The sequence below is a fragment of the Sphaeramia orbicularis genome, chromosome 4, assembly GCF_902148855.1.
Source record: "Sphaeramia orbicularis chromosome 4, fSphaOr1.1, whole genome shotgun sequence".
In the NCBI taxonomy this organism is placed as follows: Eukaryota; Metazoa; Chordata; class Actinopteri; order Kurtiformes; family Apogonidae; genus Sphaeramia; species Sphaeramia orbicularis.
This window is the reverse complement of record NC_043960.1, coordinates 13,622,868-13,637,426: the sequence shown is the minus strand read 5'-3', so window position 1 is coordinate 13,637,426 and position 14,559 is coordinate 13,622,868. Positions and strand designations below refer to the sequence as shown.

Here is a 14,559-nt window from a genome sequence, read left to right as displayed (position 1 = left end):
TTTGGCTGAAATTTGACTCAGACGTCCATCTCCCAGGCCTACACCCATTTATTAAAAGAAATTGAAATTTCACACTATAGCGCCCCCTACAAATGTACATTTACAAAAATGACATCAGTTCGGACATACGAACACTGATTTGGCTGAAATTTGACTCAGACATCTGTCTCCCAGGCCTACACCTATTTGTCAAAAGAAACTGAAATTTTGCACTACAGCGCCCCCTACAAAAATTTTTTATATTTTTTTATTAAAATTGCTTCAGTTCGGACATACGAACACCGATTTGGCTCAGATTTGACTCAGATGTCTATCTCCCAGGCCTACACCCATTTATCAGAAAAATTTTAAATTTGGTGCCATAGCGCCCCCTACAAATTTACCTTTACGAAAATTACTTCACTTCAGATATACGAACACCAATTTGGCTCAAATTTGAATCAGTTGTCAATCTCCCAGGCCTAAACCCATTTATCAGAAGAAGTTGCCATGTCGCTCAGTAGCGCCCCCTACAAATTTACCTTCACGAAAATTGCATTAATTCAGACATATGAACACCGATTTGGCTCAAATTTGACTCAGTGGTACATCTCGCAGGCCTACAACCATTCAATGGAAGAAATTTAATTTTAGCTGCATAGCGCCCCCTACAGATTTACTTATTCAACAATTTCTCTAGTTTGGACATACGAACACTGATTTGTCTCAAATTTGAATCAATTGTCAATCTTCCAGGCCTACGCCCATTCATCAGAATCAGTATCTAGAGAAGTGGGGCATCAAAAGTTATTTTTTGGATTGGTGTCACCGTTTTTGTGTGACGACGTCGCAAACTTTGCAAAGTTTCTTCGCGAATTTACCATTACAAAAATTGCTTCAGCTCAGACATACAAACACCGATTTGGCTCAAATTTGACTCAGACGTCCATCTCCAAGGCCTACACCCATTTTATTAAAAAAATTGAAATTTCGCACTATAGCGCCTCCTACAAGTGTACATTTAAAAAAATGACATCAGTTCAGAGATACGAACACCAATTTGGCTCACATTTGACTCAGACATCTGTCTCCCAGGCCTACACCTATTTGTCAAAAGAAACTGAAATTTCGCAATACAGCGCCCCCTACAAGTTTTTAAAAAAAGTTTTTTAGTAACATTGCTTCAGTTTGGACATACGAACACCAATTTGGCTCAAATTTGACTCAGATGTCGATCTCTCAGGCCTACACCCATATATCAGAAAAAATTGTAATTTGGCGCTATAGCGCCCCCTACAATTTTACCTTTACGAAAATTACTTTACTTCAGACATACAAATACCAATTTGGCTCAAATTTGACTCAGTGGTACATCTCGCAGGCCTACACCCATTCAATGGAACAAATTGAATTTTGGCTCCATAACGCCCCCTACAGATTTATTTATACAAAAATTTGTTCAGTTCGGACATACGAACACTGATTTGTCTCAAATTTGAGTCAATTGTCAATCTCCCAGGCCTACAGCCATTCATCAGAAGACATTGAAATTTGGTGCTAGAGCGCCACCTGCTGAACGATGGCCATACTTCTACTGGACGTGCCCTTGGCGAGGGCCTTTAGATGCCGCTTGTGGCTTTAATTATTATTATTATTACTACTACTACTTTACCACTTGTTTCTCCAAGTACTTTCCAATGTGCAACTGCAATTTTTCCAGTGTTTTTTCCAGTGTTAAGGTGCTTTACTGTGACCTACTATATCTGAATGTGAACAAGAGCTGCAACACCTGAATGGGCAAAACAAACACTGTGTGATGACTGAAACTCCACACCGTCCTAATAATTATTAAACTAAAGCAATATGTAAGTTTTCTTTACTATGTGTAGCACCATAGTATGTGAACTGCATATTATTTACAGGTCAAAATTACGCCACTATACCACAAAGATGGTGCAGTACATGTGTCACCAGTAATATAAAATATATTTATATATCTATGAAACAGTTCACTGATGCACTAATGTAGTGTGGCTGAATTAAAGTAGATAATGCAGTTTAAATATAATAATAATACATTAATATAACTTGTTTTATTGGTAACTAACCTTATTTTATCATAACTACCACAATTTTTCACTACTGTTTTTTTTTTTAAATTTTTTATATAGTTATTGTATTGCTTTTTTCTTGTGGTATTTCTTGTGTGTATTCTGTGTTATGCTACTTTTGGAACCTCAGTGTTCCAAGGGAAGAATCGAATCGAATCAAATCAAATCGAATCTAACCTAATCTAATCTAATCTAATCTAATCTAATCTAATCTAATCTAATCTAATGGCTGCGAATACGTCTGCATATACAACATTCACACAGAAAAGAGAGAAAAACAAACAAAAGGTGAATGAAAAGGCAAAGACATGTACACTGGTAGAGAGGAAGCCAAGAACGGAGGTAGATCCACATCCAAACATCTGGAATGAGGCACCAAAAGGCAGGAGAAACAGTCGAGGAAAGCCAACAGCGCTGCATCCACATTTGAGACAACTCTGCTTTGTGTTCTTATCCTGCTTTGTAATAACATAAACACAGTAAACAGCCCTTTTTATTTTAAAGATTTTAAAATGACCTGATATCGATGCATTATTTAATTATTATTTTGTGTTTTACATTAGGTTTGACAGCTACTAACACTAGTCCTCCGAGCCCTGATAGAGGGCTTCAGCTTAGTAAGGCAAACAGTTGTTTAGGCATTTATGAGGAAATGATGACCCTTGTGGGGAAACTCAATTTTTCCAGGGAGAGACACAGATAGAGAACAAGACAGAGAGCCAGTATTTCTTGGCTTCATATAAGAGGCAGCTGTAGGTTTCCAGTCTGATTTCAGGCAGCCTGGGGACATGCAACTGTGGTCTTTGTTCCACTGTTATGACAGTACAGTGAAGGAAGGAAGAGGGGCCATTCAAAAACAAAACACCAGTTGGAAAGCGAACGCAAAACACCTAACAGCTCCCCTCTGAAAAGAATGAAAATGTGTTTATAAGACATAGTTGAGCAAAATAGGGGCTAAATATGGACTCATAACATGTTAAAGTGCAGACGAGGTAACAGGGTTTGCTGTTTGTGACAAAGGTTACACAAATTAATTAACTTATCCTGATAAATAAAAGTCAAAAACTGATGCAAAGGATAAAAACACTGCAAACACTGCAAAGTAATTTTCTTAGTTTATTGTAAATATAATAATTTTACAGTGCACTTGTCATTGAAAGCTTTCTGCAGCATAAAAATTTAATAGTGCAGGCCAAAAGTATTTTTTATTAAAAAAAAAAACAAAACAAAAAAACCCCACACTTATCTTAAAATTTTAAAAAAAATCTTGTAAAGATATCGCTCTAAAACTCTGAGTTTAGTCATATATCACCCTCTACTGGCCATTCCCATTAAGACAGAGGGTGTGTTTTGTTGCATGACTAAAAGAGCACAGCAGAGGTTCAAATAAAAGACGCTTCCAGAGAGTAAATCTAAAATAAAAAAATAAAAAACACACAAATAAAAGGTTCAATGTGTGAGATTTATGAGGGTTTAGGGGGATCTAAGTGCAATAATGGAATATAATATCTATCTATCTATCTATCTATCTATCTATCTATCTATCTATCTATCTATCTATCTATCTATCTATCTATCTATCTATCTATCTATCTATCTATCATGTTAAGCTTGTAATAGGTTAAATGCAGAGGGTCAATTTAGGTGTCATGCATGTCCACATGTATAATATACAAATAAATAGAAATTCTTAATACAGTCTGTAGTATTGCACACATCATAGTAGAAGTAAGATTTGATGGTTACCGTGGTTACGTGTTCTGAACCGGTAAGGAAGCTTTCAGGAAGTGACATTTATTCCACCCTGAGGAGCTGGAGATATACATTCTACTGTTTTCTTCTTTATTTTTTTAATATGAAAGTATGTAAAATGTTAGTAATGATGCTGTGTGATATCATACATAGTTTGGGGTTTCAGATGAACCCTGGATGTTTGCAGCCACTGAAGGTGAGGATGGAGGGGGTGTTCAGTTGATTGCATTCTGCAGCTTCACCACTAGATGTCACTAAATACCACACACCGAACTTTCAGGCACTTCTCAAGTTTGTAAACTTCTGATGAAATTAGCGTTGATGATATATTTGAACTGTTTGGAATACAACACAACAGGCAAAATAAAACATTATACCAAAATTTTTCTAGCTCCATGCCCATATAGTGCAGGGACTGTCATGACTGAAGTGTTGATGATTATTCTCATAGGTTAGTTTGGTGAGACAGGCCCAGCAGAATTGCCGGCTACACCGAGAGCATGTCATTCGGTTGCATCCACCATTTTTCTGCAACACAAAACAGAAACATGTGCTATAAATGAGCTAGTGGGGCATATTTCTGTCAGAAAACAACAGTAGTTTACACTAAACCTTAATACTTTCTCATTTCTAGCACAATTTATTTATGTTTTCCTCACTGAAGTACAATATGTTGGAAAAAATGTGTGATAAACAGTTGTCTATTGTGTCAAGGACGATACAGTTCAATAATGAAGTTAGAAGAGAGGGGAAAACACAAACACAATATAGTCTCTTTTTTAATTCAATTTACTGCTGTATTAATGTGTGTGTTACATTTTACTCATGTGCATAAACTACTCTATTTGCCTTGGTAGTTTCACAGCAGGAATACATCACATTCTATGAGATCATCATTCAGCAGATCAACCCTAAATGTGAACATTTTTAAATCCAGGTTAAAAACCTTCCTCTTTTCATGTGCTTATGAGTAAACTCTTTTCAATCTTGTCTTTTAAATGCACTTTTTTTATGTCTTACTTTACTCTATTCTTATTTTAATGTTAATTTTAATGCATAATTTTAACATAATTAATGTATTTCTTTTATTCTCTGAATGCATTTTAAAATCACATTTTATCTCTGATGATTTTAATGTCTTTTTTTTTTTTTTTTTTTTTCCCTTTTTTTGATTTTAATGTAATTTAAATGTCTAGCTTTGGCTTTTGTCCTGATTTTTTTTTATGCCTTTGTAAAGCACTTTGAGTTACCCTGTGTATGAATAGTGCAATAGAAATAAACTTGCCTTGCCTTCATCAGTAGTATTGGTGTTCTATGAAAACTATGTAGATCAAAAAAGTCAGAAAAGCTATACTGTTTTTAGCTTTGTGATGGCATTTCCCAGTTAAAAGTCACTTTTTAAGAGTTTATTTAGCTTAAGAAAAAGGAGAATTTTAACCTAAAGCCGTAAAGGAGTACTTCATCTTTTTGTGTACAACTTTAAAAATCAACTCATTTGGCGAAATTATTGTGGACAGGAACTGGAGGGAAAGTCTCAATCTGAAAAGTAACTAAACCTACCAGAATGTAACTGAATGTAGTCGAGTAAAAAGTAAAAGTACAGTCTGAGATGTGGTGGAGTGGAAGTGGATGTTACAGAAAACAATAAAGTGAAGTATTTAAATTCCACTATTGAATGTATATTGTTCATTGTCATGTAGCTGTGTGATCTTTGGGATTAACACTAGTTAAAGTACCAGATTTCCACTCTGATATTATTAAATTTATGGCAATTTAGTGCAATTGTCTTCCTCTTTCCTCTGTTCATATGTTGTCGTTTCTTTATGACTGAACTGTGGCCACTCAGTGTGTACTTGTCAGGACCTGTCTCTGCTTTGTTTTTTTCTGTTGTTTCACAGTAAACTTGTCATTTTGTCTGTATAATAATTGTTTGTACTCATGAGGTGCTGCACATATGATCAGATGAATGCAAATAAATAGAAAATACCTCTATCCTGGAGAAACAGTAAGGACAGTTCTTGCAGGTGACGGCAATCCATTCCTGACTGAGGCGGCTCTCCATGGTAACCACCAGGTTACAGCGGCCGTACCTGCTCTCCAGGAGGCGCCGTCTGTCCTTACTGCCGCTGGAGTAGTCATCCCACAGAGCATTCATTCCCTCTGAGATACACACAGCAGTGATTAATGTTCACACTGACACATCACTGTCCACAAAACCAAGGCACTTCCCCCACCTTGCCTCTAGTGTCACTCACACTGGTGTATAAATGCATATGAATGTTCTGTGGTGGTTGGAGGGGCCATTTGGCGCAGTTTGGCACACTTCCCTCAGCCTGCCTCAGGGCAGCTGTAGCTACAAATGTAGTTTACCACCACCAGAGTGAGAATGTGAGAGTGAATGAATAATGGATCAATAATGTAAAGTGCTTTGGGTGCCTTGAAAAGCGCTATAGAAATCTAATCCATTATTATTATTATTATGTGTGAACAGTGAGCGAACTGTATTCAGTGACTGAAACAGCCTTCACCCTGCTGATAGTTATGAATATCAATACTTTAAATAACCCCTATAGTTTATAGAGTTTATGAACTATAGACCAGGGGTCTCAAACATGCGGCCCGCCAATGGTTCCAATCTGCCCGTGGGATGAATTTGCAAAGTGCAAAAATTCCACAGTCAAGGCTGTCGAACTCATTTTAGTTCAGGTTCCACATACAGACCAATATGATCTACAGTAAAATAATAGCATAATAACCGACAAAAAATAATGACTTCATATTTTCTTCTTGGTGTGATGTGAAAAAAATATTACACTATGCCTATAAATAGTGACAACTTCAAATTTTTGTCTTTGTTTTAGTGCAAAAAATAACATTAAATTATGAAAATATTTACATTAAGAAAATATCCTGTAACAATGAAATGTGAATAACCTGAACAAATATGAACAACCTGAAATCACTGAATAAAATTAAGCACAATTGTAACTATTTTCTGTCTGTTGCTAAGTGTTTGGTGTCTTTGTAGATCCAGTCCATAATGCACATGTATAAATGGTAAGTTGAGGCATAATATTGTTAAAATTGCACTTATTTTTCTTAAGAAATTTCAGTTTTTTCAGGTTATTCACATCTTTTTTGTTTGGATAGTTTATAAAAGTAAGTATTTTCATTATTTAATGGGGGGTTTTTTGCACTAAAACAAAGACGAAAATTGCCCTGCGATGAACTGGCAACTTGTCCAGAGTGTACCCCGCCTTCGCCCCTGTGTAGCTGGGATAGGCTCCAAGCAACCCCCGTGACCCCAGTGAGGATAAAGCGGGTTCAGAAAATGAATGAATGAATGAAAGACGAAAATTTGGAGTTGTCATTATTTATAGGTTATTACGCTATTATTTTACTGGTCGGGCCCACTGGAGATCAAGTTGGGCTGAATGTGGCCCCTGAAAGAAAATGAGTTTGAGACCCCTGCTATAGACAAATAAAAAACCATGTACCTTTTGTTTGTGGAAAGTCTGCAAAACCTTGTTCATCATCTTTGTTTGTCTTCTGTCTTGGGGGCTTCATTTTCTGACAGTCTTCTGTTCCATGGTAGGTCTTTTTGCAGAGAACGCAGAAGGCGTAGCTGCACACCGAACACATCGCCATGCTGCCGCTCTTCTCCACAATGACAACTGAACCACAGGAACGCCGTGGACAGTAACTCACATCTGAGAGGAGGACGGAGCAGAGACATAAGCATCAGCAATGGAAATATCCAGCAAATATCAGAATCAGAAACATAATGTCTGTTTTGCCATTTCATGTACCACACACAGCAATATTTAAAGTCTCAATAAAACAGAAATTGAATTTCACAAAATAAAAAATCATACAGGCTTCCATAGAAGTCAAGGTAAAATAAGCTAAAAATAGAAATATATAAAATAACTATGCTTTTGGTATATTTAATCAAATAAAGTGGCATATGTTTTGAATTAAAAAAATATTATTATTACTATAAATATGTACTAAAACATGTAAACAATAAAATAAAAATGCATTCCCTTTAACGCTACTACATCCTCTGTTATTTCTATGGGGAACAGGTCTGAACACATGAATGAAATAAAACACACCAGACATATAGTCAAGAGTGGACTGGAGCAGGAGTCGATCGAAGCGATTGAACAGTTCCTCACCAACCAGACTCCTGACCTATGAAGAAAAATGTAGGAAGAGGCCAATGAAAATGTGTCTGCCTTAACCCCAGAACAGATTACTAGAGTCTGTAAACAACACGAGACTGGAACAATTGTAAGAACAGTAAGATTTTCTGTAAACAATCAGGGTTTCAACAGTCAATCAAACTTTATTTGTAGAGCATCTGGTTCAATAATAAGGTTGAGTTGAAATTAGAAAAAAAAAGTTACATAAACTAATGTAGATCCAAAATTTGGACTAAATTGATATGGTTCTGTCAGGACTGATACTGATACAAATTACCAAGACATTATTATCAGCAAATACACATTGGAACCAAAGTAATTTTGTATAAAAAATTAATTGCAGAAGAAAAAACTGCTGAAATACTGATGTTAAGGTGAATGTTAAATGAAATTAATAATAATATATATGGTCAAAGTGAGTAAAAATAGGGAGAATGACAGTAGCAAGTATTAGCTCAAAAACTGTTCCTTTCTGAGGTTTATAGGTTACAGATCAATAGACGTGGCAGCATCAGAGACAAAATACATTCTAAAATTGATTTATCATATACTATAAAACAATAAAACAAAACAAAAAACGAACAGTACTGACAACTGTGAAAATGCTAAATACTGGATCTGATAACACTGGTCTACAAGTAAAATGCCTAAAGAATAAAAAGAGTGAAACCTTACCAAAGTCAAAAGTCTTGGGTCAAAATGTGAAATTCTGAGAATTGTTGAGTGAATAGGTTTTATTCAAAAGGACTGATTGTCTCAGAGCTACCAGTTCTACTTCAAAACATTGTTTGCACATCACAATACATTCACTTTACAGGTTCTTTATACTGGAAGATTTTTAAATCTATTGTATAAATATACATAAACTAAACTGTTCTCTCCCCTTCTTCAACCCCCCCACCCCCACCCCCCATGTCAGGTCCGGCATCGAAATGTGGTTCAACAAAACTCATAATAAACACAGTAGAATATCAAAGGGCGCTTCATATACTTTAGGAAGTTACCCTTAGCAAAGCAAATTTGTTCAGCACCAAAAGGAACTAGACTACCATTCTACTGTTAGAACGCTGGACAAGACAAGTAGGAAAAAAAAAAAAGTCGTGTGAGATACTCCCTGGTAAAATGTCCAAATAAAGAGGATACACAAGCAAAGGTGTTAGAAAAATGGGCAATGATGACTGGGAGTACAGTTGGTGTCGGCTGCTGCCTTATCGGTACAGACAGCTGCCTGTCAGCCAGCTGAGCCCAATTAAAGAAAAAAAAAAACAAAAAAAAAACAAAAACTAATATACATATATATATATATATATATATATATATATATATATATATATATATATATATATATATATATATATATATATATGTGTGTGTGTGTGTGTGTGTGTGTGTGTGTGTGTAATAGCACTTTATTTAGACTTTATCTAGATTTAGCGCATTTAATGTCTGAGGAAGAGCATTTTTAAAAATACAGCCCATTAATCGCTCTCAAAAATATAAACTATGAAATAAATAAGATAAAATAGACTTAACTATATCATTCACTAGTTATAATTTAATAGTACAGCTCTGTATATATTTCAGATACCAAGGGATGTTAAAAACCATAAAAATCATTCTGTAAATTAGAGTAATAGAGTAAAATATAATTAAATTTTGCAACATACATACCATAAACTATGTGAATAAAATAAGGAGTACCACTAAAAACAGTATCTGATGCTCTGTTATGCATCCAACAGCCTTAAAACAAGTGAAGTTGAGTAGGACCAGATGTGGCCCGTACCTGAGCAGGTGTCGGGGTGGCGTCGCAGTCCGCCTGAGGACAGGTGACGTCTCGGACATTCCCCTCTGTTATCTGAAGCCTGCAGAACTCAGTGAGGCAGGACCTGCAGAAGACGTGACCACACTGGGGGATCTGCACACACTCTGAACCGAGCCAGCACATGAAACACACACCGCAGTCGAACACGGTGGTGGAAAATACTTTCTCCTTCTGAGTTGCGTCATGAATCAACAGCTGGGACAGGAGGGCTTGTGCTGGGGTTAAGATAAGAGTGGAGAGGTTCTGGGTTTTATTTTGGGCAGAGTTTGTGGGCTGTTCTGCCAAAGACGTGGCTCCTTCTTCACTTTGACCCAAGGATTGTGAGGGAGGTGAACTGGGGAACCCTTCCAAACCAGTTTCATCCATGTTGACAGAGGGAACACATCCTGCTTTGTTTGCCTCCAGGTCATTTTTGTTTTCTGGGATTTGATCGATTTCACCTGAGACTTGTGCAGTTTCTGTTGAACATGGAGTCTTTTGATAATCCCCATTGATTGTAAGGTCCTTGTTTTTATGTGACACCTCATTTTGGACACCAGGGGAATCTGACATCAGGTTAGTTTCTGGTTCTGAGAGTGCAGCAGTTTGGTTTTCCTTATTGGAGAATAGGGCACTGTGTTCAATCGAAGGGATTTCCAGCCGAGTTTGGATGTCCAAGAACCCGAGAGCCTCCTCTTTGAGAAACTGCACCCATGAGAAAAGTACCACGGCGCCCCCTGTGCTCTGGTACAGGTCAATGAGCTGAGTACCCAGTGCAGAAAGCTGAAAGATGAGGAAGCACAGAGACTGATGTAATCTATAATCAGCCTGTGCAAGCATATGTAGCACACTGTCGCAGCGTTGTAAATGTCACTGTGTTTAACTGAGCCACATGGTTTTTATAGCCTACCTGGGCTTGTGTTAGCCAGCAGCAGGTGAGGGTGAAAGAGGGCGGGGAGGTGGAGGGATAGTCCTCAGGGAGTTCAAAGGTCAGATGTAGAGGCGGTAGGAATGACAGATCATACTGTGTCAGTGTTTCACCTGAGAAGGAAAAAACAATGGAGATAGAATGAGCAGAATACGGTGTTGTGTTAATTTATGTTATGTTATTATTATTTTTTATTGATTTATTTTGAATATAGAAATGATACAAGCTTCCTGATTGCCACCAACTGACTTCTTTGCAAAACATAACATAGAAATGAAAATCCAAGGAAGCATAAAATAATGATACACACAAAAACAAAAAGAAAAATACATCATGTTATGTTAGCTTATATTATGTATGTGAAAAATAGTATTTTATACCATTCTGTATTCATTTAACCATAAAGTTCTAATATGTCACTGCTTAGGTTATTTATACAGCATATTTGATCATATATTTCCTTTTAGATTAGTACAATTATTTTAGTGAATTTTAAATATTTGGTTAATTTTTGTTGATAGCTTAATTTAGTTTTATTAATAACAGAAATTTTAGCTAATTTAATTTTTAGTCATTCTTGAGTTAGTTTGTCATCAGTATGGATTACTAGCTTCACTTAAATATAAATAAATTAATAAACTTAGACAAACTTTATTGATCCACAGGGGAAATTACTTGGTCACAACAGCTCAGTTGCATACAAAAACACTCTGGAAAAACACTAGCAAAAAAAAAAAAAAAAAAAGTAAGAAAATAACGGTTAAAACAAAGTTTGTCTGTGTCATTATTATCTATTATCCTAACAGTTCCTTTACTGTACATTACAGTATGAGTGTTTCATCTTATTTTCTTGTACCTTCTGTCAGAGTCACTGTGAAGTCTTTCCTCAACTCCACAGACACTCGGAATTCTCCGGCAGCCTTCGACTCATTCCGGATGAACTCGTCTGAATCGTAGATACTGCACAGAGCCAACAGTTCGTCTTCCTGTTCCTCCGAATCTGAATTCATACCTGGAAAACTCCTTCCCGGCTCTCTCTGCTCAGGACTTAAAGGTTTATTTCTGTATTTTTTGTAAACGCTTGCAGTTTCAGTCTCCGGTTTTGTAGTTTCCACAGTGTTTTTTCTTTTGCTCAGTCAGTGTAAATAAAGACTGAAGTGTGTTTATGTGCTCCTCCTCTGTGGCAGGTCCGTCCCTCTGTTGACTCATCTGTGACTGATGCAAAACGTCAGATCCAAACAGCAACCACAGGCTCACAGTAGTGCAGCAATAAACAGAACAGGAACAACTACAGTCCAGCTTTGGTGTGTTTACAGGGCTGCAAAGGGCGTGTGTTACAGATAAAGACACACACCCATTATAATCCTGCAAAAACAATAAAGGTAAAGGCTGCACAGTGCTGGACATTAGTCTGCTGAGTCATTTATACATTATTAAAAGACTATCATTAAAACAAAAAAAAAAACAAAAAAACAGAAGAAAGGACATACCAGTAGTTTAGGACCGTTAAAGAAATTCTATTTGAATAACAGAGAACAGTTTGTGGACTATTGGGGCAATACATCTGAACGCATGTGGACTGAATGTGGAATTCCACAAGGTTTGGTGCTGGGACCTAAATTGTTTATCATATATGTTAACGATATCTGTGAAGTGTCAAAGTTATTGAAATTTGTATTATTTGCGGATGATACCAATTTTTACAGTTTCGGATATGACTTAAAAGCTTTAGTTAATATTATTGAAGAAGATATGGTTAAACTTAAGAGATGATTTGATGCCAATAAATTATCACTAAATGTAAATAAACAAAGTTTAGGTTTAGGTTTTAGGTTTAGCTTAGTTTATTTCAGACACAGACATAATACAAAACATATGCAACAAAAATAAAAATAATAATAAACAATACACAATACACAAACAAAAAAATCAAACAATATAATAATAATAATAATAATAATAATAATAATGATAAACAATACACAAAAAATCAAATAATAGAAAAAAAAAGAACAACTGTTGTGCCTCAAAGGGAGTAGGAAGAAGCCACTGCTTATCCAGTCCTACCCCCTAATTCCAGTCCTCAGACTGTTAGTGCAAAATCACTTGATATACAACATAAGATTGGGATTATCTACATACACTTCTACATACACTCGTACAGTCACATGCACATCTACATACACACCAGTTTATTGTCTACCGCTGTACACACACGTCTGCACCCCCATGTTTATATACACACACACCATACAATAGATAAACCTGACAATCCAAATAAGGATCATACCCTTCCTTGAGCCAGATATTGTGAAAATAACATTTCTTTGTACATTTTCTTGAATTTTTGAATATTTGGACACTGCTTGAGGTCCACCCCCAACCCATTCCAAAGCTTGACCCCACACACAGATACACACAAACTTTTCCTGGATGTCCTGACTGCTGGGACTTTGAAATTCCCACATCCCCTCAGGTTATAGCCCCTCTCTCTATGGGCAAATAGTTTTTGTATGTTGGCTGGTAGTTGATTTTTATTGGCTTTATATAGAAGTTGAGCTATGTACAAATTTACCAAATCATTGAGTTTTAATAGTTTTGACTGCAAGAATAATAAAGGAGTACAATCCAAATGGCCGACTTTATGTAAGACTCTGATTGCACGTTTTTGTAATATGAAGAGAGGGTGTAGAGTAGTTTTATAGCTATTGCCCCATAAGTCTATGCAGTAGAAGTTTATGATTTTTGTAAGAAAAGAAGGGAGGAAAATGTAGTACTGTCTATAGATGTAATTAATACTGAAAGGGTCTCTGAACTTCGCTTTTTGGGAGTAATACTGGATGAAGGTCTGACATGGAAATCCCATATTGCACATGTGAGGAAAAAGATGTCTAAAAGTATTTTCATTCTAAATAAGGTAAAGTATTTGTTAGATTACAGGGCAATGCAAACACTGTATTGCGCACTTATATTGCCATATATCAGCTACTGTGTAGAAGTCTGGGGTAATACATATAAACGTAACACAAAGCCATTGTATCTCCTACAGAAGAGAGCTATCAGGATTATCCATAAAGGAGATTATCAGGAATACACTAATACATTATTTATTAATTTTGGATTATTGAAATGGCAGGAGTTAGTTAAGATACAGACATTACTTGTTATGTTCAAGGTCAAAAGTAAAGTACTACCAGCTAAATTACAAGAAATGTTTGTCTTCACTTCAGAGAATGAAGAGCATAGAAGGAAAGGTCATTTCAAACACCAGTGTGCACGGACAACTTTGAAGCAAATGTGTGTATCAGTGGTGGGTGTTAACCTCACTTACATTTTGCTTTGTATTTGTACTGCATCTTGTGACATATTTATTTACTTATTTTAGTCTGGTATAATGTTTTTGCATCATTTCATCAGGTATATATTTACCTATGTTTTGTACTTTCTGGACATGTGGTTTTGCACTTGGTTTTGGATGTTTTTAGTTTGGTTTATCTGACTTTATACAGTATGATTTTATAGCTAGTTGTGTATGGCTTACCATTAAGGTTATTATTATTTAGAAGGGGGCAGAAAATTATAAGATTTTCTTCATCCTGCTCCTTTTCGAGCATGGGTGTGTACATGTTTGTTTACTTGATGATTATTGAATGTTTGCTGATGAAATGCACAACCATGAACAAAACAAATGAAATGAAAATCCCATAGTCACAAAACCTAAAAATAACATGACATAAAACACAAGGTGAATAAAAAGGTCTAAAACTAATGATAAAA

The 14,559-nt window shown here is 36.0% G+C and overlaps 1 protein-coding gene across 1 annotated transcript; it reads right to left on the bottom strand.

The window, feature by feature from the left end:
* Window positions 1-3,292: 3,292 nt before the first annotated feature.
* LOC115417506 (E3 ubiquitin-protein ligase RNF14-like) lies at window positions 3,293-11,880 on the bottom strand. Its single transcript, XM_030131463.1, has 7 exons — window positions 11,639-11,880; window positions 10,765-10,895; window positions 9,837-10,637; window positions 7,961-8,039; window positions 7,340-7,552; window positions 5,830-6,002; window positions 3,293-4,370 (listed from the first exon to the last, which is right to left on the bottom strand). Exons 1-7 carry the CDS (start codon window positions 11,790-11,792, stop codon window positions 4,230-4,232), a joined length of 1,692 nt encoding a protein of 563 aa, XP_029987323.1. The 5' UTR covers window positions 11,793-11,880; the 3' UTR covers window positions 3,293-4,229.
* Between the last annotated feature and the right edge of the window lie 2,679 nt (window positions 11,881-14,559).

Excerpts from the sequence above, each read along its gene's own strand:
- LOC115417506 (XM_030131463.1), bottom strand. The coding sequence starts at position 11,792 with ATGAATTCAGATTCGGAGGAACAGGAAGACGAACTGTTGGCTCTGTGC. Across the intron at positions 10,638-10,764 it reads GCTGGCTAACACAAGCCCAG|CTTTCTGCACTGGGTACTCA; the intron begins GTAGGCTATAAA and ends CTCATCTTTCAG. Across the intron at positions 4,371-5,829 it reads ACTGTTTCTCCAGGATAGAG|AAAAATGGTGGATGCAACCG; the intron begins GTATTTTCTATT and ends TTTGTGTTGCAG.